The sequence below is a fragment of the Nicotiana attenuata genome, chromosome 5 (assembly GCF_001879085.1).
Source record: "Nicotiana attenuata strain UT chromosome 5, NIATTr2, whole genome shotgun sequence".
Classification (NCBI taxonomy): Eukaryota; Viridiplantae; Streptophyta; class Magnoliopsida; order Solanales; family Solanaceae; genus Nicotiana; species Nicotiana attenuata.
In genome coordinates, this window is record NC_031993.1 from 15,112,343 (window position 1) to 15,134,046 (window position 21,704).

Genomic DNA, 21,704 nt, shown 5'->3' on the forward strand with positions numbered 1-21,704 from the left:
TTGGAGATCATAGACATTCATTAGCGGAGGACAGTCTAGAGATTTCCGTCTTATTCAGAGATTGGATTAATTCAGAAAGAAGAAATCTTGGTTTTGAAAAACTAACCACTAGGGAAGAAGAAGAATACAATGAGATACTTACCACTGGGAGCGATGACGGCATGGAGCTCATGGAACATCAATCAACATTGCCAATTCCAGTAGAATGTCCAAGAGATATTATTGATAAGTTACAAAGAAGCTATATAGGAGCTTACAAATATTAGTATGATAATTTGTAATTGGCTATTAAGAGGCCTAGTTCATACAGAACCCTTCCTAGAAGGTGGCTGCGTAGAATAGGTGCTCTTCAAAAGAATTATATTTGTATTTGAGATTTGAAAGTTCTATTAATAAAACAAAAGGCTCTAAGCGATGAATTATTTTTATGAATTGTCTTAGTTACTTAATAGTTAATACTTTGAAATTATATTAAATAAATTATAACTCTATTATAAATTTATATTTACTAGATTATTTCATTACAAGTCTTTTGTTTTAATATTTTACAATTCTTTACTTAGTTTTCTAATTTTCGTTTTAACATACTAACATAGTAACATTTAAGTTTATTAAATAAGTCAAAAATCTAGCCGTTGCAAACTTTAAAAACATAGTAATTTTCAAAAAACTAGACGTTTTTTTATTAAAAAAAATACACTTAAGGCCCACGAACCCGTCCCGTCCCGTCCCGTTCCGTCCCGTCCCATCCCGTCCCATCCCGTTTGTTAGCGGGACGGGATGGGACGACCGTTTCGTCCCGTTTGTCCCGTCCCGTTTCGTCCCGTCCCGCCACCGTCCCGCTTAAATGTCGTCCCGTCCCGTTAATTTCGTCCCGTCCCGTCCCGTCCCGTCCCGTTAGACAACCATAGGCGGGTCGGACGGGTAAAATGGATTTGGGCTCAAATTGATACCCTACTTGTAATCGTTTTATGACCTAAATTCTAATTTGTAAGCGTTTTGTGGTCTAAAGTCTAATTTTTAAGCTTTTTGCGGCCTAAATTATAATTACATAATCACATATAAAAAGACTTTCTTCTTCCTCTCCCGCCCTCAGAGCGGGAAAGGGCACTTTCAGGAAAGTAAGAGATACTCTGTTGAGAGAAATTGCTATGGCGCCAGTTGTGCAAAGCTCTCAGCCATGGGTCGAGAAATAGTAACATTCTTTCTTTCGAATCAAATAAAAACTCATATTTTTGGACATTTTCTTTTTAGATATTTTAACTTTTTGATATTCTTCATTTTGCAGTCGACCGAGGCAAGTGAAGGACGTAGCACACCAGGATGAGGTCGTTCGAGTCCTCACCAACACTCTCGAGACCTCTAATGTAACTTCAATTTCTGTCTTCCATTTTTATTGGTTTATTCTATGCACATTAAATACTGCTTAGGGTTTCCTTTTCCCTTTTTTTTCCTTAAATTTTTGCATTAACAATACATTACCCTCGTTTGTTTTTCTTGTAGTGCCCGCATATGTTGTTTTATGGCCCTCCTGGAACTGGGAAAACGACAACTGCTCTCGCCATTGCCCATCAGCTTTTCGGGTATGTTTACCTTTGATGTGGATTTTGCTCTAGTTGATGTCAATACGGCAAAAATTGTAGTTCTGGCGGAGTTCGTTATGGATAAGTTTTTTATAGATCTGATTCCTGAAAATCAATTTCTATCTTATACTATTTCTAGCTTAGTAAATAAAGTAATTTTGTTCTTCTGCTGAAATGTGATACGAAATTCAAGTGAAAAGAAGAAAATGGAAGGAATTTAAAAAATTCCAGTACTTTTGAGCAACTATACTCTCCTTAAGTCCTTATGTTTCCAAAGAACGATATATAGTAAGAACGGACCTTTGGGACATTATTTTCTTTCTACTGTGTATATATCATCTTACAATGAATTTTTCTTCGACAGACCCGAGATGTATAAGTCGAGGGTATTGGAGCTAAATGCCAGTGATGACCGTGGTATCAATGTAGTCCGCACAAAAATTAAGAACTTTGCTGCTGTTGCTGTAGGTTCTAGTCGGCAAGGGTAAACTTTCGTCTTGTCTACTTCAGTTGTTAACACATTTTTAGCCTCTTTTACTTCGTTCTTTAACAGCATATATCTTCCTTACTCATTTCAGTGGTTATCCCTGTCCACCTTTTAAGATCATAATCCTTGATGAAGCGGATTCAATGACTGAAGATGCTCAAGTGAGTTGCTGTTTACTTTTGCTAATAAGCAACATAATTTAATGTGACCTAACATTGCTTTTTCGCAGAATGCCTTGCGACGCACTATGGAGACATATTCAAAAGTTACAAGATTCTTCTTCATTTGCAATTACATCAGCAGGTTTGGTATCATTCTGCAGTTTTTTTGGTCTTGCTGATATTTTTTAGCTTCTATATCTTTCCAGCTTCCTTTTTTTTTTGGATGCAAATCTTTGCAGCTTCCCTTGCTTTCTTATAGATCTGTTGGATCAATATATATATTAAATTACAATATCTTAAAGAAGGGGTGTATATTCTACTATTGAAACTGTAAAATTGGTGTCATATTGCCAAACAACAACAACAACAACCACCCAGTATAATCCCACAAGTGGGGTCTGGGGAGGGTAGGATATACGCATCCTTTACCCCTACCCTGGAAGGGCAGAGAGACTGTTTCCGATAGACCCTCGGTTAAAGAAGGTGAAAGAAGCACTGATAGCAAGTAATAGCAAGACGACAACAACAACAACTACCCAGTAAAATCCCACAAAATGGGTGTGGGGAGGGTAATGTGTACGCAGACCTTACCCCTACCTCGATAGGGCAGAGTGGCTGTTTCCGATACACCCTCGGCTCAGAAAGACGGAATATCAAGACAAATAATTAGAAAACTAAATTGGTGTCATATTGCCAAAATTTCAAATAATTAAAGAACTTTTGGAAGCTGGTATCAAAGCCTTTCATGAGTTCCATATAAACAAGTAGATTGCTATCTTTTATTGATCCTTCAATAGTGTGGTGAAACTCAATTGTGTTTGCTCTTTTAGCAATATATTTCCTTTTCTCTCCTAGGTATAAGAAAACTGAAATAAGCTCAGTGATGAAAGTTGATAATGTGGCTAAGTGGAAGTAGTATTTCTTATCTCTCTGTGAATCAACCTCCTCTTTTCACATGAAATGCATTTTCTCTAGTTGCAGCATTTGATGAAATTATTTCGCAAACAAAACTAGTGCTAATGCTTTTTTGTTTAGTTGTTTATGGCATTATGGTGTGGGGATTACTTGAGACAGAATAGTTTAACTGCAATGTGAACATTGGCAGCTAGTGCCAGTATGTAAGTGCAATAGGTTCCGATCTCTTCTTGGTTTTACATATTTGTGCATCGGCTTGCTTATTCAGTTTGATCTTCTTTAAGCTGGATAGTTTGAATGGTTTGAATTAAGACCGTTTGGAAATGTTACACTCCAGTGTTGTCAAAGGCGAAAAGCTTTAAGAAATGCTCCAGGTCTATTTGGGATTTAAGCGCAAAGCGCAATTAAAGTGTGAGCTTTAGTAAAAGAAGGAACAATGAAGAAAAAAAATCTGTAATGTAAGAAAAAAGTAACAGACTCATTCCCGCACAATTAATATATCTCTTTGCCGATTATATTTATTTTTTAGTACCGCTTGATTCAAGATCGAACTCATGGGCAATGAGGCGCACGCCTAGTGCCTTGCCTACATTGAAGCCCAACTTAAGAAGGTGCAGTGCCTTCCCTGAGCTTTTATGAGCTTCAGGGCTTAAACGTTTCTACTGAGCCTTTGATAACAGTGTTTCACCCTAAAGATGGCATAACTTTATCATGATGATATGATCGGCTAGTTAGGACATTGTTTTCTATTCTATGGTATTATAGAGCACCAATATGTGTAGGAAAATTGAACACATTAACCATAACTAGTGCAACCAATGATGGCTTTTGGGCTTGAGAGACTAGGTTTCTCAAGCTGTTACAAGATGCCTCTGCTGTCATGAGTGGAATCTTTTGCCATAACTTTTGGGATTTGTTAGATGGTAAAGAGGTGCATCTGTGGTTTGACTTATTATCTATTACCGTGTATATTTGTTTGGGATAAATGCAAAGTTTGAGATGAGTGCCTAAGTCATTTTTGCTGAAGAAAAAATATTTCTAGTTTTCAAGGATTGACATTTGTGCACATTACGTGGTCCATCATGGTAAACTCGAGAGATCTTTTAAGCTTTCTGTTGAATGTCCTTTAGCTTTGGGAGGAGTAGAGAAGACACTCATAATATATCATGTAGAGCAATTGTATTGTATGCTCTTTGCTGGCTTCTGACCTTCTGGTCTTGTCATGTCCCTTACTGAGAAATGAGGTTTTTTCCTCTTTCACCTTTAATGCTTAAGTCATCAATTTCTAACACTATGCTATTTAAGACAACCTTATCTTTTTAAAAGAAGAAAGAAGTTTTTAAAACTTATTTACCAGTACATAGTTGACAAGAACCTATGAACACACAAATAGGTTTTACTTAACCATTTGTTCATCTACATGAAATAATGGGTGGTTTCATGGAGAATTTGTTTTCCCGTGCCAAAAAGACTTCCTGAGTGGTTTGATGTTAACTTGTTTTGCTTTTGATAGGTTTGCCATTTGTTTTGATGGTAAGTTGTTGATCTGAGTGCATTATATGTAGAGCAGTAATAAATTGAATAATCTTCTTTGGTATAGGATCATAGAGCCACTCGCTTCCAGATGTGCGAAGTTTAGATTCAAGCCGCTTACAGAAGAAATAATGGGCAGCCGAATATTGCATATTTGTAGAGAGGAAGGTCTTAGTCTAGATTCAGAGGTTTGGATGTAGTAACTTGATTCCTTGTTGTAAAAGCTGTTTGCTTTCTTTCATTTAAATGATGGTTCGATTTTCACTTCGCAATTAAGCTATCTATAGGAGTGTCTCACCTGATTGCAGGCTCTTTCGACTCTCAGTTCCATTTCTCAAGGTGATCTACGAAGGGCTATAACATACTTACAAGTAAGATGAATTTTCTGCTTTCTACATTTTTTGAATAAAAGGAAAAGAAGCTAAAAGAATTACTGGTTGGCTCAGTACCATAATCGATATCGTAGTGACACTTGTTCAGCTACCAGAGGAGGATGTTGCGATTTTGGCTCATTTCATAATGCAAATGAAAATTTCTCTATTGTTCTGTGGAAGGAACAAATTATATCCAATGACAAGCTGTGTTTTCTTACCATTTGTTTACTTCTGGCAAGACTATCAACCGTGAAAAATTGATTGGTAATATTTTGAATTGCTGCAGAGTGCTGCTCGGTTATTTGGATCTTCCATATCGGCAAGGGACCTAATTAGTGTGTCGGGGGTAAGTTCGTATTTGTTTCTGTAGTTTTAGTTTACTGTAGTCTTTACATCAACCAGTGGTTCATCTATAAATTTCCACAAGATCAATGCGTTCATCTATCAATATCTTTGGGATGGCACTTTTCTGATTTATGCTGTTGGGACTTTGCTATACCTTGATGTATATGATATATAATGTAGCAGTATAGATGTATTAGGACATTCTCCTTATCAATAATGTCGTTTTTATGAGTGGTTCTAATATTTCTTCTTTTCCACTAAAGGCTATTATGAATGCATCTTCTTTGACATCTGAACTTTTGACTAGTAGCAATGCTGGTGTGCTTTCAATCTGAGAAAGTTTAATTTTCCAAGTACAAGAGTAGTAGTAGCTAAAACTGAAGAAAAAGAAGAGGAGATTTTGGAAGGTTTTGCTTGATTATTCCTTTAAACTCCGAGGATTGGGTAATGTCTATATATATTGTAAGATAAGAAAGCCAGCATAAAATCCTTTTGATTGGTGTCAATAATTACGGACTCTTTACTGAAAATACAGATTCTGTACAGAACCCTGACACTTTCTTAACAATGCTCTTCAAACTAGAGCATACATACTGATATCCGTTATTTGTTACTACAAATATAATCACTCTTGGAGTCCGGCAGTGATCTTGCAAACATCTGTATCACTTGATTTGGCAAAACTTGTAGCAATATATCCTATTCAATCTTATGTTTGATAAAGTGACAATCTATTTTTATGTGTTCTAAATTTAAGCCATATGTAGTGTAGCTTGATTTCACTGATCAGTTTCATCTATTCATTTCTTTCATTTTTCAACTGTTGCCGCAGTTGTTTAACCATATAAGCTCACATCTAAATCCATGGCTCAGCATTCTACTTTTGTTTTATAACCAAGAAATATCTGTGATTTAGCTGGCCCAATTCCAGTTTGTCCACTTATTCAAAACTCGGGAGAGTATAAGCCTGCCCCTTCACCCATGATCCCACTTAAATACTAGGGTCCTACACTTGCTTTAGGCACTGACAAGTAATTGCAATGATCAGGTCATCCCAAATGATGTTACCCGGGCCATATTCTCAGCTTGCAGAAGTGGCAATTTTGACTTGGCAAACAAAGAAGTGGACGATGTCATTGCAGAAGGATATCCTGTTTCTCAGATGCTGTCTCAGGTCCCAATATCTGTGTTTCTCATTTTACATTCAATTATGCCAACGTTTGGTACTAATATGCCGCTTCTTCAGTTGTATGATATAGTAATTGATGCGGACGACATTTCTGATGAGCAGAAAGCAAGAATATGCAAGAAATTTGCTGAAGCAGACAAGGTTATTGTTCTTCATCTTATTCTATTATTATTAGAGTGATTATTATAGTTTCTACTCTTTTGTACACGTGTCTATATATATATTCTCCCCATCTTAAGAGTATGATGGGGCTACAGCTACAAGGGTCAAATATTTAATTCTCAGCACATTCATAAATTCCTTAGATGTTTCGAAATAAATTCTACTCTACGGAATTTGGAAGTCCCTGCAAAGTATGTAAATCATCCTACGAATTATTTTTTATTATTATAAATGTTTAGAAAAGTGTTTAAAAAGTAGTAGTCAAAGTAGAAATTGTTTTGACTCTAAATGGTAATAGTGTCTTGTAGAACGAGACAAGAGGGAGTATTATTCCTGGTTAGTTTTTGTTATTTCGGAGAACTGACTACTCATGAATGTTTAGCTGTGCGCTACAGATTCTGTATTTATGATAGTGTCATCTCAAGTTCTCCCTTAGATTAGAGTTCACCTTTGCCTTTTCTGTTAGTGCAGTAATAATGTCTCAGATCATATATTGACTGTAGTTGACAACGTTAGCTAAAGAATTACAAATATGTGCTTATGATTTCCCTTGTTTTGCAGTGTCTTGTTGATGGAGCAGATGAGTATTTGCAACTTCTGGATGTTGCAAGCACCACAATGCAAGCACTTACCAACATGCCACAGGACATGGCATGTGAAAGTTAGATGGCTACGTGGATTATGTTGAGTTTGTATTCCCTTATCAACTCTTGTAAAGTCACTTTCCTCGACAGGTCATTTGGTTTATTGGAAATCTTTTAATATGGTTTGCTTTATATTCTTTGTTATAATCCTTGCCTCCTAAAATTTTCAACTTAGTAACGGCTTATATATGCATCACATTGACCTATAGTTAGATTAAAGTATTACTTAGTAAAATTATGTGGCAGCATATGGTGTCAAGTTCTTATTCTTTTCATTTCATTTTATGTGGTAGTATTTGATTGGACACAGAACTTAACATAAGAAAGAAATACTTTTGGCATATATCATATCAAAGTATCTTTAGAACTTGTCTTATACATGCCATGACATTTTATGGATGTAAGAGCTTGCCATTTAGGGTAAAATGAAAAGTTATAATTAAAGAGTTTTCAAATATAGAACAGTAAATGTGCCATATAAAAATGAACAGGCAGTAACTGATTAGATGATCTAAGTTAACTTGTCCAGCGTCATTTCAAGTGCAGCCTTGTTGGTGAATGCAGAAGCCATATACCAGTTGGATGTTGGTCCTAAAATGGTGTCTATTTTATTTAGAAGATCTCCATTCAATTTATACAAAAAGAAACGTTTTATGTGACATTTTCCATTTTTTTTTTGTATATCTTATTCACGATTCCATTTTCCAGAAAACATTAGTGAATATGTAATTCCGCATCTTCTCCCAAAAAAAAAAAAGAAATTAATTTACTTACATGTTGAATATAGTTTCGATATTCATGTCAACTCGAGCAAATTAAAATTCTTTGGAGCAATTAGAACTCTCCGTTCGAAAGGTATTTATCTTTCGTTAAAATAGACTTCCTTTCATCTGTTTCTCATAACTTCAACATATTGGCTGTCAAACAATTATGAATCGATAAGTCTGTTTAGATGAGTTTTGGTATCAAAATAGTTGGCATAATTCACTCTCAATCAATAGTGTGGAAGTCAATTTGATTTTGTTTTTGGTGTATTATCACTTTTAGCCTGCGCCAAAAACTATTTAAATCTGATAGCAAATAGTATAAAATTTGTATAATTTTTGTATATAACATACATTAATTTAAAAATACACAAAAAATATATAAATTTTATATATTTTTTCGGCTATTATTTTTACAGCGGCTATACAATGTCATTTTCTTTTTCCGCTTTAAGAGAGCTCCACTTTGAGTTCTATTAACTAAGTGATGTTTGTGAATACTCCCAATCCTCACGGCGGATTTGAATGGCCCTGTTTATTGTCGTTGTCATGCGAACCTAAAGTCTTGACAAAATCTTCGTTTTGGCTATTCATTACTTTTATTCAAATCCATACATATAATGCCCTCAAATCATACTGCTTTTCCACAAGTCCTACACAAAATTATTGAGACAACACGTCGATGTAGCCATTTTCCCTAATTTCAAATCTCAAATCGGGTATTGCATATAAAATCATAGAAAATGTTTCTCATCATTATCCCCAATTAAATATCTTGGATTTTCTTTACTCCTACACCGTCAATTCACTTAAAATATATGTTTTTCAATTTTCTTTAGTGAAAGTTCTAATACATTCTAAATGTCACCAAATCTTTAAAAGACCCAAGTTTAAATTTCGTAACACTTTGCTTGGTATTCAACACCTTTAAGTACATAAAATTCAACACATGACCCATATGCTTTGCAACAAACAATTCATAAATTCAACACCTTTCTTAAAAACCCTATCAAATCAAAAGTGAACAAGCAATGAAAACAGAGAAGATATTATTATATACGTTTAACTCACAGCTTTAGCTAATATAAGATTGATATGATCCTCTGGATTTTGGTGAAATTGAACATGATCATGTGGACAAGAGAGAATTGCTCAAGCGGTAAAGTATCATCCACCTCCAACCTGATACGCGGCGCCTTCCTGAGATTCCTTGGAAGGGCGACGTACGGCTAGGCAACTGATGTCAGTGCAGTTGCTGTCCGCCAACTGAGGTCCCCTCCGTACGCTAGACGAGATTGTCAGTGCCGTACGGGAAAACCAATATCAAGAGCAATTGAGAGAACAGAAATGAGAATTCAGAATGAAAGAAAGCTTGATTGCATTAATGAAAGCTATTACAGAAAAGCAACGCGGTGTCGAGGGGGAGAGACACCAGTACAGAGAGTTGCTTGCTTGCTAGAAAGTTTTGATTGCTTGATCCCCCCTAATAGTACTTAAAAAAAATAATCCAAAGTTACAGGAGTAGACCTAATTAAGCTAGAGAAACATAATGGAAGTGCATGAATAAACTACTCTATATTTACAATGAAAATGACTTAGTTTTCTATAAGGCAGCAGCAGGTCCGTTGTCAGCAGCAGTGTCTTTGGCATCACGGTCTGCGCGCGCGGCGCTGTTGGCTTCTGCCTGCGGCTTGGCGCTCGCGAGGGATATTGGTGGGGCGACAGAGGCACCTGCGCGCTTGTCACTTGGCGCGGCCAAGACCACGGGGCCGTCCGTGGCGCTAGGCATTGGGAGGTTCGCTAGGACGCCACGGGGCGCGCCCAAGGGGTCATGGGGCATGGCTGGAAAGCCGCCCATGACATTCTCCCCCACCTGAGTTGGCGACGTCCTCGGCGCCTTCCTTGCAAAATAATCTTCAATGAGGCTCTTGTAGGCTTTGAGGTTTGTTCCCCTCTCCCAAGTATTCTCTTCTGCATCACAGTCCTGCCATTTCACCAAAAATTCTTGGTGATCTTTCCTTGAGGCATGAATCACTCTGTCATCAAGGATAGCTTCAACACGCCTTTTCCCGGTTGAATTGGGACCTCGAATACTGGGTATTGTGAGCTGGCTCCTTGAAGGATCCTCCATGTCTTCCCGAAAAGGTTTCAGGAGACTGACATGGAAGATAGGATGAATTTTCCACCAAGCTGGGGTATCCACCCGGTGTGCAACCTTCCCAATACGCTTTTCAATGGACAAGGGTCCAATGTATTTTTGCAATAGGCGAGGGTCATGGACCCCTGCAAATAAGTACCGCTTTGGAATTTTGACCATCACTTTGTCTCCTACTTGATATTCAACAAAGCGACGATTCTGATCAGCATGCCTCTTCATCCGCTTTTGGGCTTTGACAAGATAGCTCCGCACTATCTCCAAATTCCGCCTCCACTCTTTTGAGAAGCTGGCAGCTCGAGGAGACTTAGCCATGTTTGGTGCATTCACAGTGTGTGGGAGTAGCGGTTGCTGTCCGGTAACAATTTCAAAAGCGCTTTTGTTGGTACTAGAGCTCTTTTGTGAATTGAAACACAGTTGAGCAGCATCCAGAAGCTTCACCCAATTCTTCTGCGATCCGGTTACAAAGTGGCGGAGGTATTCCTCCAACATACCATTGAACCGCTCCGTCTGGCCATCAGATTGCGGATGAAAACTTGAGCTGTGACTCAATTTTGACCCAAGGCACTTGAAGAGTTAGGTCTAAAAGTTGCTAGTAAAGCGTGAGTCGCGGTCACTAATAATGTCTTTGGGCAGGCCCCAATATTTGACGACATGAGAGAAGAAGAGTCGAGCTGTATCTTCTGCTGATATATATTGTGGGGCTGCAATAAAGGTGGCATACTTAGAAAACCGGTCCACCACAACCAAGATGGTTGTGAGATCTCCGACCTTGGGCAATCCGGTGATGAAATCCAGGGAAACGCTTTCCCAAGGTCTCTTTGGGACAGCAAGTGGTTCCAAGAGTCCCGCTTGTGTCAAGCGGTCCGACTTGTTCTTCTGGCATACTAGACAAGTCTTCACATACTGAGCGACATCATCGGCCATTTGAGCCCAATAATAGGCACGACGAAGTAACGCCATGGTGCGTTCTTCACCAGGATGGCCGGCCCACAGAGTATCATGACATTCCGTTAGAAGAGTCCTCCGCAAATCTCCTCCTTTAGGAACATAAAGTCGGTTCCCTTTTACTTTTAGAAACCCATCTTCCATGTAGAACTGGCGAGTCTTGCCCTGTCCTACCAAATCAGCCAAATACTGAGCAGCAGGATCCTTGATGAGTAGATCCCGTATTTGGTCCTTGATGGATGTGGCTACCTCGTTCCCCCTTAGGGTGGCGAGTAGGCACATCGATGCTAGGTCAGCTCTCCGACTGAGCGCATCAGCAACATGATTGGTCTTTCCACTGCGATACTCCAAGTTGAAGTGGAATTCAGCTAGGAGTTCCTGCCACCTGGCCTGTCGACCGTTCAGCTTCGGCTGGGTCATGAAATGGCTAACAGCTGTGTTGTCTGTCTTGACCACGAACGGGGTTCCCAGCAGATAGTGCCTCCAGAGGCGCAAGCAGTGGACGACAGCCAATAATTCGTTCTCATGGGCGGCATAGCGCCGCTCTGCATCCTTCAGCTTCCGACTCTCGTACGCTACAGGGTGCCCTTCTTGTAGCAGGACTCCACCGAGTGCATAGTCGGAAGCATCTGTTTGTACCTCGAACGGCTTGGCCAAATCAGGAAGGGCAAAGACGGGACTACTAGACATAGCCGCTTTTAATGCGTTGAAGGCCTCTGCTCTCCTTGGTCCCTAATCCCAAGGTGTGACCTTTTTGAGGAGTTCTGTCAATGGCACTGCGATAAGCGAGTAGTTCTTCACAAACCGCCTGTAGAAGTTGCATAGGCCAAGGAACGCCCTCAAGGCGTGGACATCCTTAGGTGTCGGCCAATCTGTAATGGCCTAGATTTTCTGCTGGTCCATCTTGATGCGTCCTTCCTCGATGACATGTCTGAGGAAATCAATTTGCTTCTGAGCAAGAGCACTTGGATAGCTTTACATATAGTTCATGTTCTCGCAACCGTACTAGGACCTTCCGCAGGTGTACCAGGTGTTCTTCCAATGTCTGGCTATATACCACAATGTCATCTAAGTAGACCACCACAAATTCGTCGATGTACTCTCGGAAGACTTGGTTCATAAGAGTGCAAAACGTAGCAGGGGCGTTGGTCAAGCCGAATGGCATGACCAGGAAGTCGTACGACCCATATCTTGTCACACAAGTCGTCTTGTGTTCATCACCCTCTGCAATCCGAACTTGCCAATAACCTGTCTTCAGATCTATCTTGGTGAACACCGTAGCAGCACCCAGTCTATCAAACAAGTCCGCCATTAGGGGAATGGGGTACTTGTTCTTCACGGTGATCTTGTTTAGAGCTCGATAATCCACACAGAGTCGCAGGCTGCCATCATGTTTCTTTTGGAATAGAACAGGGGACCCATATGGGGACTTGGAGGGTCAAATGATCCCTGCATCAAGCATTTCCGTCAATTGTCTCCGAAGCTCGGTGAGTNATGTGTCGAGAGTATCTTCACCGGCCTTGATGGTTTCGTACTTCACACGCCACCAGAGTTTAGCATCACCCTGAAGATACATGGCAGCAGTTGCTACCTTCTTAGCTTCCTCCAGATCCCCAACAGCATCGAAATACTGTTCGACGTCAAAGATGAAGTTTTCCACTTCCTTGGCATTCCTAGCTCCACTGTATGGCTTTGGCTCAAGAATTTTCAGCTTCTTTGTCACGGAAGCGGAGTTCACAGCACCTCCGATTTGGTTTCCACCTCCTCGGAGTAGGCCCTGTAAAGCAGAGTTGACAACATTGAGTTGGTCTGTCAATTTGTCAATGGTTTGTTGCATGGCAGTCACCTTTTCTGCCTCTTGTGCCTGTGGGCTAAATCCTCGGTGCGCTCCTGCTGGAGCCCCTCGAATTTGTCAAAGATTTCGGCTGCCTCTGTGGCTGCCGGTCTCCCTCGGAGTCGCGACTGATGTTTTCAACGTCAACTTCGACCCGAAGCACTCTGCGGTCCAGGTCGTCCAACCTTTGCAGTAGACTGGTTCTTAGTTCAGGCACCGTATCCATGATAGGCCGCCATACCTCAACCGTCCCTTCGAGGGCCGCAATGCGGTCCCCATGATTCACCATGGTCAGAAATGGTGGTATGTCAATACGTTCCCTCGTCCGATGTCGAGCCTGGGCTCTGATACCAACTGATACGCGACGCCTTCCTGAGATTCCTTGGAAGGGCGACGTACGGCTAGGCAACTGATGTCAGTGCAGTTACTGTCCGCCAACTGAGGTCCCCTCCGTACGCTAGACGAGATTGTCAGTGCCGTACGGGAAAACCAATATCAAGAGCAATTGAGAGAACAGAAATGAGAATTCAGAATGAAAGAAAGCTTGATTGCATTAATGAAAGCTATTACAGAAAAGCAACGCGGTGTCGAGGGGGAGAGACACCAGTACAGAGAATTGCTTGCTTGCTAGAAAGTTTTGATTGCTTGATCCCCCCTAATAGTACTTAAAAAAAATAATTCAAAGTTACAGGAGTAGACCTAATTAAGCTAGAGAAACATAATGGAAGTGCATGAAATAAACTACTCTATATTTACAATGAAAATGACTTAGTTTTCTATAAGGTAGCAGCAGGTCCGTTGTCAGCAGCAGTGTCTTTGGCATCACGGTCTGCGCGCGCGGCGCTGTTGGCTTCTGCCTGCGGCTTGGCGCTCGCGAGGGATATCGGTGGGGCGACAGAGGCACCTGCGCGCTTGTCACTTGGCGCGGCCAAGACCACGGGGCCGTCCGTGGCGCTAGGCATTGGGAGGTTCGCTAGGACGCCACGGGGCGCGCCCAAGGGGTCATGGGGCATGGCTGGAAAGCCGCCCATGACATTATGATTGTTGGTTCGAGTCACCAAATGAACAAAAGTAGAGAGAGCTCCTAAGAGAAGGTTGAAAAGAAGCATGATAAAGTATTACTATTACACCTGGTATTTATACCAAATAAATAAGTGAATGGTTGACGTTTATATTTACCAAAAATATTTATACCATCAAATCATTTACCAAAGTAATTATATGATAAAATTTCTTTAATCACCTGAAAAAATAAGAACTTAACTCATTATGTACAATTATATCAATAGTGTCAAAATTTATCAATCTCCATTTTCTTAATACATGACATGCAATTATTTGAAATATCCACAAAGTCCACCAAGCCCCACTCTTTACGCCTTTGATCATGATTTTTAGTCTTTTTGATTAAAAGTCTTCTTCTCCACCTACATATATACACGCTCAAGTTTGAGTCTATTTTTGAAAAGGAATAAAAATGAATGATTCATTTACGCAGCCCGGAGCAATTCCATTTAAATGGGAAATCCGACCCGGAGTACCCAAGCTCCCACATTCACACGAACCAATAACAACAGATCACCACCGTTCACTAGCCAAACAAGAGGAAGTAGCAAAAAATCAGAGCCGTTCATTTCCAGAAACCCCGCGTAAGCTGAAACCTCCACCAGCAGCTGGGTTCAATTTCCACTCACCAGTTGCGGAGCCCCGAACCCGATCCTTCCGTTCAGCTCCACGGGCACGCTCCGAGAGGCACCGGTTTGATGTGCAGAATCTGATGACCCGACCCTCTATGGGAGTTGTTTCAGATGGGTGCTTCCCATCTCCCCCCTTGCTGATGCGAGTAACGGAGAAGAAGAAGAAGAACCAGAAGAGTGGGTCGGAACCCGATTACATGTCGGATCTGGAGAGAGTTTCACGGTGGTCGGTGTCAAGTAGAAAGTCAGTGTCTCCTTTTCATGACTCACTTTCCTCTTCATTTTCATCACACGAGTCATCGCCCCGACGACCTGTGAATGATGCTGATTGGCCTGGCTTTGCTCTCTTTTAGAAAACCACAATTAATTACACTATCTTTCATACAAAAGGTTCTTTTTTCTATCTTTAATTTTGTGTCTATATTTCCTTCAATATTACTACTGTACTACGTACTATATTGTACACTGTGATGCAATCGATCGACTATGATCCAATAGACGTGGAGAATAAGTTAAGAGAGTTTGAGAAAAGTTTTTCATACTTAAGTTCATAATACTATATAATATACAAAAATTACCTTTAAGATCTTCTTGTTTTTAACGTGCTATGTTGTTTCTACTTAGTACGATGTCATTAAGGATATATGAAATTACAGTATGGTTAAAATTTAAATATAGAAGAAATGTCAAACTTTTTATAAAGAAAAGAGTGTCATCTGGACATTTAAAACATATGTAGGGAGTATTATTATGCTACAATTGCCCTATGAAGACTCGCTTTCGCTATGGCTCCGGTGGGTTCCCTTAACCAAGCCACTGTCTATGAGTCGCCGGCTCATTCTTCAACAGACACGCGGTCAGAGCCCTGGCTCCTCCCAAGCACCCACTGCTTGGGAGCTTACGGTTTCATGTTCTATTTCACTCACCGATGAGGGTTCTTTTCACCCTTCCCTCACGGTACTACTTCGCTATCGGTCACCCAGGAGTATTTAGCCTTGCAAGGTGGTCCTTGCTGATTCACACGGGATTTCACGTGCCCCATGCTACTCGGGTCAGAGCATAAGCTAGTGATGCTTTCAGCTACTGGACTTTCGCCATCTAGGGTGCAGCATTCGGGATGCTTCGCCTAGCAGCACGACGCTTGTATTGCTCTCCCACAACCCCGTTTTCACGGTTTAGGCTGCTCCCATTTCGCTCGCCGCTACTACGGGAATCGCTTTTGCTTTCTTTTCCTCTGGCTACTAAGATGTTTCAGTTCGCCAGGTTGTCTCTTGCCTGCTCATGGATTCAGCAGCAGTTCGAAAGGTTGCCCTATTCGGGAATCTCCGGATCTATGCTTATTTTCAACTCCCCGAAGCATTTCGTCGATTACTACGCCCTTCCTCGTCTCTGGGTGCCTAGGTATCCACCGTAAGCCTTTCCTCGTTTGAACCTCGCCCTTCACTTTTAAGGCTATGCCATCCTAAGGTGCTGCTAAATGGATGGATCTTATCAACGTCCATGAATGATAAATCATAGATCGAACCGCCGAATCGGAAAAANTCAGCAGCAGTTCGAAAGGTTGCCCTATTCGGGAATCTCCGATCTATGCTTATTTTCAATTCCCCGAAGAATTTTGTCGATTACTACGCCCTTCCTCGTCTCTGGGTGCCTAGGTATTCCCCCCCCCCCCCCCCCCCCCCCCCCCCTCGCCCTTCACTTTTAAGNATTACTACCGTCCCTTCCTCGTCTCGTGGTCGCGTAGTACCCTACCCCCCCCCCCCCCACCACACACACAAAAAAAAAAAGGAGAAAAAGAGAAAAAAAATATTATAAAAATTTGGAATAGTATAAAATTTTAAAATTGGTGGCTGTGAATAAATTTGTCTCTTTCCTCCGCAATTAGAGGTGTTCTAATTCCTAATGATTTGGCGAGCTTTAATGGCGTGTCCAAGCAATTGTATTACTAACATTATTAATGCAAAGTGACTTAAATTTTTACAAGTAGTCAAACTTTTTAGGAGTGCATAGCACAATATGGGAGCGGATTTGCTCCAGTGAAAATTGCTCAGGTAATGTTCAATAGTGGACTTGATGTTTGCCATGTGTCTAGAAAAGATTATAGGGACTAAATTCATTATTCTTTAGATCATTATATTTATTTCTATTAAAAAGGTAAAATAAATAAAATGGAGCCCTATTTTTATTTTCATTTACCTTCTTTTTGTATAAAATGAAATTCACGATTAAAGAATAACATTCCCATCAAATCATTGCCACTTATTTGTTTTTTTTTTTATTTTACCCTATTTCTGTAAAATTAAATTTTTTTTGATCAAATAAAGATCAACTCTTTCAAAATTATTCCCGTTAGTTTAATTTATTTACCTTTTGTATGTAAATGAAAACACTTAAGGAATAAATGTTCTGTCAAATCGTTTCTGTTGGATTTTCTCTATTTGTTTTCTTAACTATTATTTTAATACCAAAGCTTTTCCGTCGGCTTATTTTATGTTTTATGACTCTGTAAAATTTGTTCTCGCTTGATTGTTTCATTTTATTTATTTTATCTTTTTAAAATAGAAGCAAAATTAAAGATCTAGTCCCTTTAATCTTTTCTGCACACATGGCAAACATCAAGCCCACTATTAAATATTACCGGAGCAATTAACAATGGAGCAAATCCGCAACCGCACAATATTTGGTCATTATGCATACGGACTGAGAATCCCCCGCCCAAACCCCCGTCTTTTTGTAACGAATATTTGAAAATTGGAATTGGGTTATTCCAACTTCTTATACAGAGTGCTAATATTTTCTCTCTTGGTTCCTTATATGACTTTAGACAAGTAACTTAAATTTGCTAATTGCTAGTGCTTTGCTAACACCTCCGTTTACCCACAACTCGGGTCTCGGCATTTGCCTTATCTAGAAGTCTATATTTATCTTATAGAACTCTGTTTACCCTAAAATTTGGATAACAATGAATCTATACTGTCGTTTTAAGGATATATGATTTCACGTAATACCAATTGATAAACGTGAAGATAAGTGATGCAAATTGACAATAATATAAAGCAAACCAACATTTGGACAGAGTCCTCGAGCTCGGACACCCTTGAGCTAGTTATGCAAGAATAGTTAAAGGCACAATAAGCTGATGAAGAAGAAACACTACCAGAAATCCGGACAAAACCGTAAAAAAACCGACCAAAGTTGGTTGGTAATGGCCAATAACCGTCCAAAACGCGACCATTTACGTGTGGACGGTATTTTGAAGGCCGGAGGGGTATACCGACCAACTTTGGTCGTTCAATTAAATTCAAAAAAAAAAAAAAAAATATTGACGAAAAACCGACCAAAGTTGATCGGTATTTTAATTATGTAATTAAAAAATGCACCATCTGGGAATCGAACCGGGGTCTGTACTGTGACAAAATACTATTCTACTACTAGACTATTGGTGCATTTTGTTTTAAGACTGTCTTTTATTTCATTTATACTCTTTAATTGTATTTTTGCACGAAAATAACCGACCAAAGTTGGTCGGTTTTTAAAATCACCGGCCGAATTAGCAGACCGATTTCGGTCGGCTTTTTAAGATTAATTTTAATTTATTTTAAATGAAAAACCAAAGTTGGTTGGTTTCTTGAATAATAAATTTTACGGGACTCAAAAATAGTTTCCTGCATTTTTGCGCCAAAGAAAACCGACCAACTTTGGTCGGTTTCGTAAAAAAAATTAAAAAATAAAATATTTTAAAAATCGACCAACTTTGGTCGGTTTTTTGGCCGATTTTTTGACCGACCAAAATTGGTCGGTTGACCTTGGTCGGTTTTTGCCGAATTTCTATTAGTGAAAGTTAGCTGAGAAGTATTATATTGCTTTGATATTCGTGGATGTAAGGTGTCTACAAATGATGTGGACTCCTCTTTATATAGTCGAGGAATCCTAATTATGGTATAACTCTAATTGCAGAAGTAAATCCTATGATTAGCCTAAAAAACCGCCCTTGATCTGATCGGTTCCGGGGTCTCTGCTGTGATTTTCTACCGGTTACGGATGTTTCGCTTTTTCGTTACTGCGCTTTGCCCGAAGCCTGTCATATTCAATCTCGATCGTTGTTGGCCTCGATCTCGACAGGCACCTAGATCCTCGAATTAGCTACCTTGTCTTCGTGCTCTGGTATGATCCATTACGAGACAGACCCTCGACCCAATCCCGTGGTCTCGATCGAATAGCAAAATCGGGTAAGCCCGGTTTTAACCGTATACAAACTCTTTTCTTGTTTACCCTAATAAATGAATAACAAATGAATTTATATGCGATTTTAAGGATATGCGGACTAATTCAATACAAATGATTAATAACTTTAGATTAAACAGGTAAAAGACGTAATGAATTACCAAACCAATAGTGAGAGTGATCCCGAACTCAGTAATAGCTTAATGAAATGCCTGCCTTGAATCCCGGGTTTACAATACTGGAGAACTGATGAACAGAAGTAAGAACAGAGAAAAATAATAGTATATTGCCTTGATATGCGTGTTGCAATGTTTTATGAATAATAAGCTTTTCCCTTTATACAGTACGGGAGTTTTACCCTAAGTATAATTCCAGAAAAGGTAAAATCTTCTGTTTTGCTAATCACTGATTTTCTGCCGATACGGGCCAAGATTCACGCCGTGATATCCAGTCAAGCACGGACATCACGACCTTTTGTGAGTCGTGCGCAACTGTTTGATAATGCTCTCCGAAGCCTCGATCCTCAACTTGGACCTGGAGGATATGGCCCCGATATCCCCAAGGGCAGGTGTTTTGCCCGAGTCCCGATACGAGGGGCTCTTCGCTTTGGCTCTGATACATGATGTTCACGTTCCTCCTCCGTTTGGCTCACCAAGAAGTCGAGTCACGCAGTGGGCTCGATTTTACCCATATATATTTCTTTTAGACAAATAGTATGTTTATTTGATGTGTGTATGCCCTTTACAAAATAAATTATTTCGGCTAAAAAAGTTGATGACGAAACTCGTCTGACCCGGGGAGGGGGGGGGGGGGCATGCAGTTAGTTCTTTATCCAAATTCTCAAGATTAGCTAGCTTGCTTTCTTGTTGGGTTAAATTTGCAACTTTTGATAAATTAACGGTTAAATGTGCTACTTTAGATAATAAAGGGATAAACAATATAAAAAGTAGATTATACAGGAGCCTATAACTCTGCTGGCGACTCTGCTGGGGAAAAGAACCCAGAATCTCTGGTTCAGGGTTCAGAATTCGAGCTTAGATATATTGTTGTATTTGGCTTTATCTGATTTTCCTACATGTTTCATGCTAAATGTGCAAGATGTTGCTTCTTACCGCTTTGATATTATCTGGAATTGCATATAAACTGTGCCGAAACCCTTCTCTCCTCACCTCCGGGGATGTGCTTACTGGTTGAGACTCCCTATTCTGTTAGTGTCAATACCCTGAAATAAGAAAGAGGCCGGACAAGTTACTACGCCGGATGGCCTTTTGGTTCCCGGTACGTAGCCCCCTCCTCGACTCGAGTTGTCCGCTCGGGTACACAGTCTAGAACATATACCCAGGTTTTGAACCTAGAAGAACTTGACTTCATGCCGGATCCCTAGTAGGACGTTTATCTGCATCACGTGCATTTTGACTTAGGGGACTCAACACAGGGGTTGGGTCCGTCTAGGACAGGTGTACCCGGAATAATGGACCGTCCTGATGCATCCTACTTGTGCATTTATCTGTTTTGGACTCGCATGCTGACCGACTTTGAATATCTGGAAAATTGAAAAAAAAAGGGAAAAGTGAAAATAGCAGTGTAGAGAGTTAATTTCCTATATTAGAAAAACCCAATGTCCAAGTAGTGCCGAAATGCTGCCGAATTTTTGAGAAAAAGAGAAAAATGGAAAAGAAAAACAAAAAGAGTTTTATTTTTCATATTAGTTTATTTTATTTACCACTGAAAAGAAAATATAAAAAAGAATCTTGCTTTCAGAAATAGTGTATTTGCCACCCTGGTTTATTCGCCCGAACTACGCTGGTTTGATTCTCATCGGACGCGAGATACGTAGGCAACCCTCATCGGGTCCAACCTTCCCTTTTCAAAAATAGCCAAAAATGCCAATTTTTTTTTAATTTCGTCATAAATAAGTCGGGTGCCGCCATTCTTGTTTAAACTAAGCCGAATGTCCCCAAAAGGGCGCCGGAAGGCTGTTTTTGCAAGAACAGCCACCCTGAGTCATCTTCTATACGGTTAGCAGGCACAACCTTAAAATCTTCCTTATGAAGTGCTGAAGGGCCGTATCCGCAATACCGGCTGTTTGTTTAAATTGGAATTTGAACAGAGATTGTGCCATTTTTCTCTTTTAGGTCAAAATAAGTGATTAAAATCACCTTAACAAATGTGCAGGATGAGCACGACTCGAAATGAATTATTTGCAATCATGCATAAAATCCCTTTGGAGTTACGTCTGTGGTGGAACGATTTAGGCGGAGAAGGGCAAGATGCAGTCAAGAAACATCTGAAAGGGCTTACAGGTTTGCTCGATATTGTGCCTCGGGGAGATATTATTAGAGCACTGGTTACATGTTGGGACCCAGCACATAATGTGTTCCATTTTTCGGACTTCGAGCTTACCCCGACATTAGAGGAAATAGCTGGCTACATTGGAAAGGATGAGGTTCCATTAAGGCACAAATATTTGGTCGCCCCCAGAGTTGTAGCTGTGCACAGATTTCTAGACTCGTTGAAGATAGTCAGAGCCGTCCATAACACAGATTTAGCAAATGGCTTTTGTACTCTAAGCTTCATATATCAGCGATACGGCCATATTGGGGGGTTCAACAACCCAGAAAGTAAGATATGTAGCAAAGGAAACCGCCAAAAGTGGGAAGAGCATCGACGTTTCGCCTTTATGGTAGCT

The 21,704-nt window shown here is 40.1% G+C and overlaps 2 protein-coding genes across 2 annotated transcripts; both read left to right on the plus strand.

Annotated features, from left to right (window-relative positions):
- LOC109225375 (replication factor C subunit 2) lies at window positions 1,069–7,537 on the plus strand. The gene is made up of 12 exons (XM_019390012.1): window positions 1,069–1,195; window positions 1,289–1,367; window positions 1,504–1,583; window positions 1,948–2,067; window positions 2,162–2,231; window positions 2,300–2,373; window positions 4,747–4,867; window positions 4,988–5,050; window positions 5,340–5,399; window positions 6,447–6,572; window positions 6,645–6,728; window positions 7,311–7,537. The coding sequence occupies exons 1-12, from the start codon at window positions 1,152–1,154 to the stop codon at window positions 7,413–7,415; spliced, it is 1,026 nt and encodes a 341-aa protein (XP_019245557.1). The 5' UTR covers window positions 1,069–1,151; the 3' UTR covers window positions 7,416–7,537.
- On the plus strand, window positions 14,449–15,311 carry LOC109226292. The gene has a single exon (XM_019391079.1). The coding sequence runs from the start codon at window positions 14,572–14,574 to the stop codon at window positions 15,142–15,144; it is 573 nt and encodes a 190-aa protein (XP_019246624.1). The 5' UTR covers window positions 14,449–14,571; the 3' UTR covers window positions 15,145–15,311.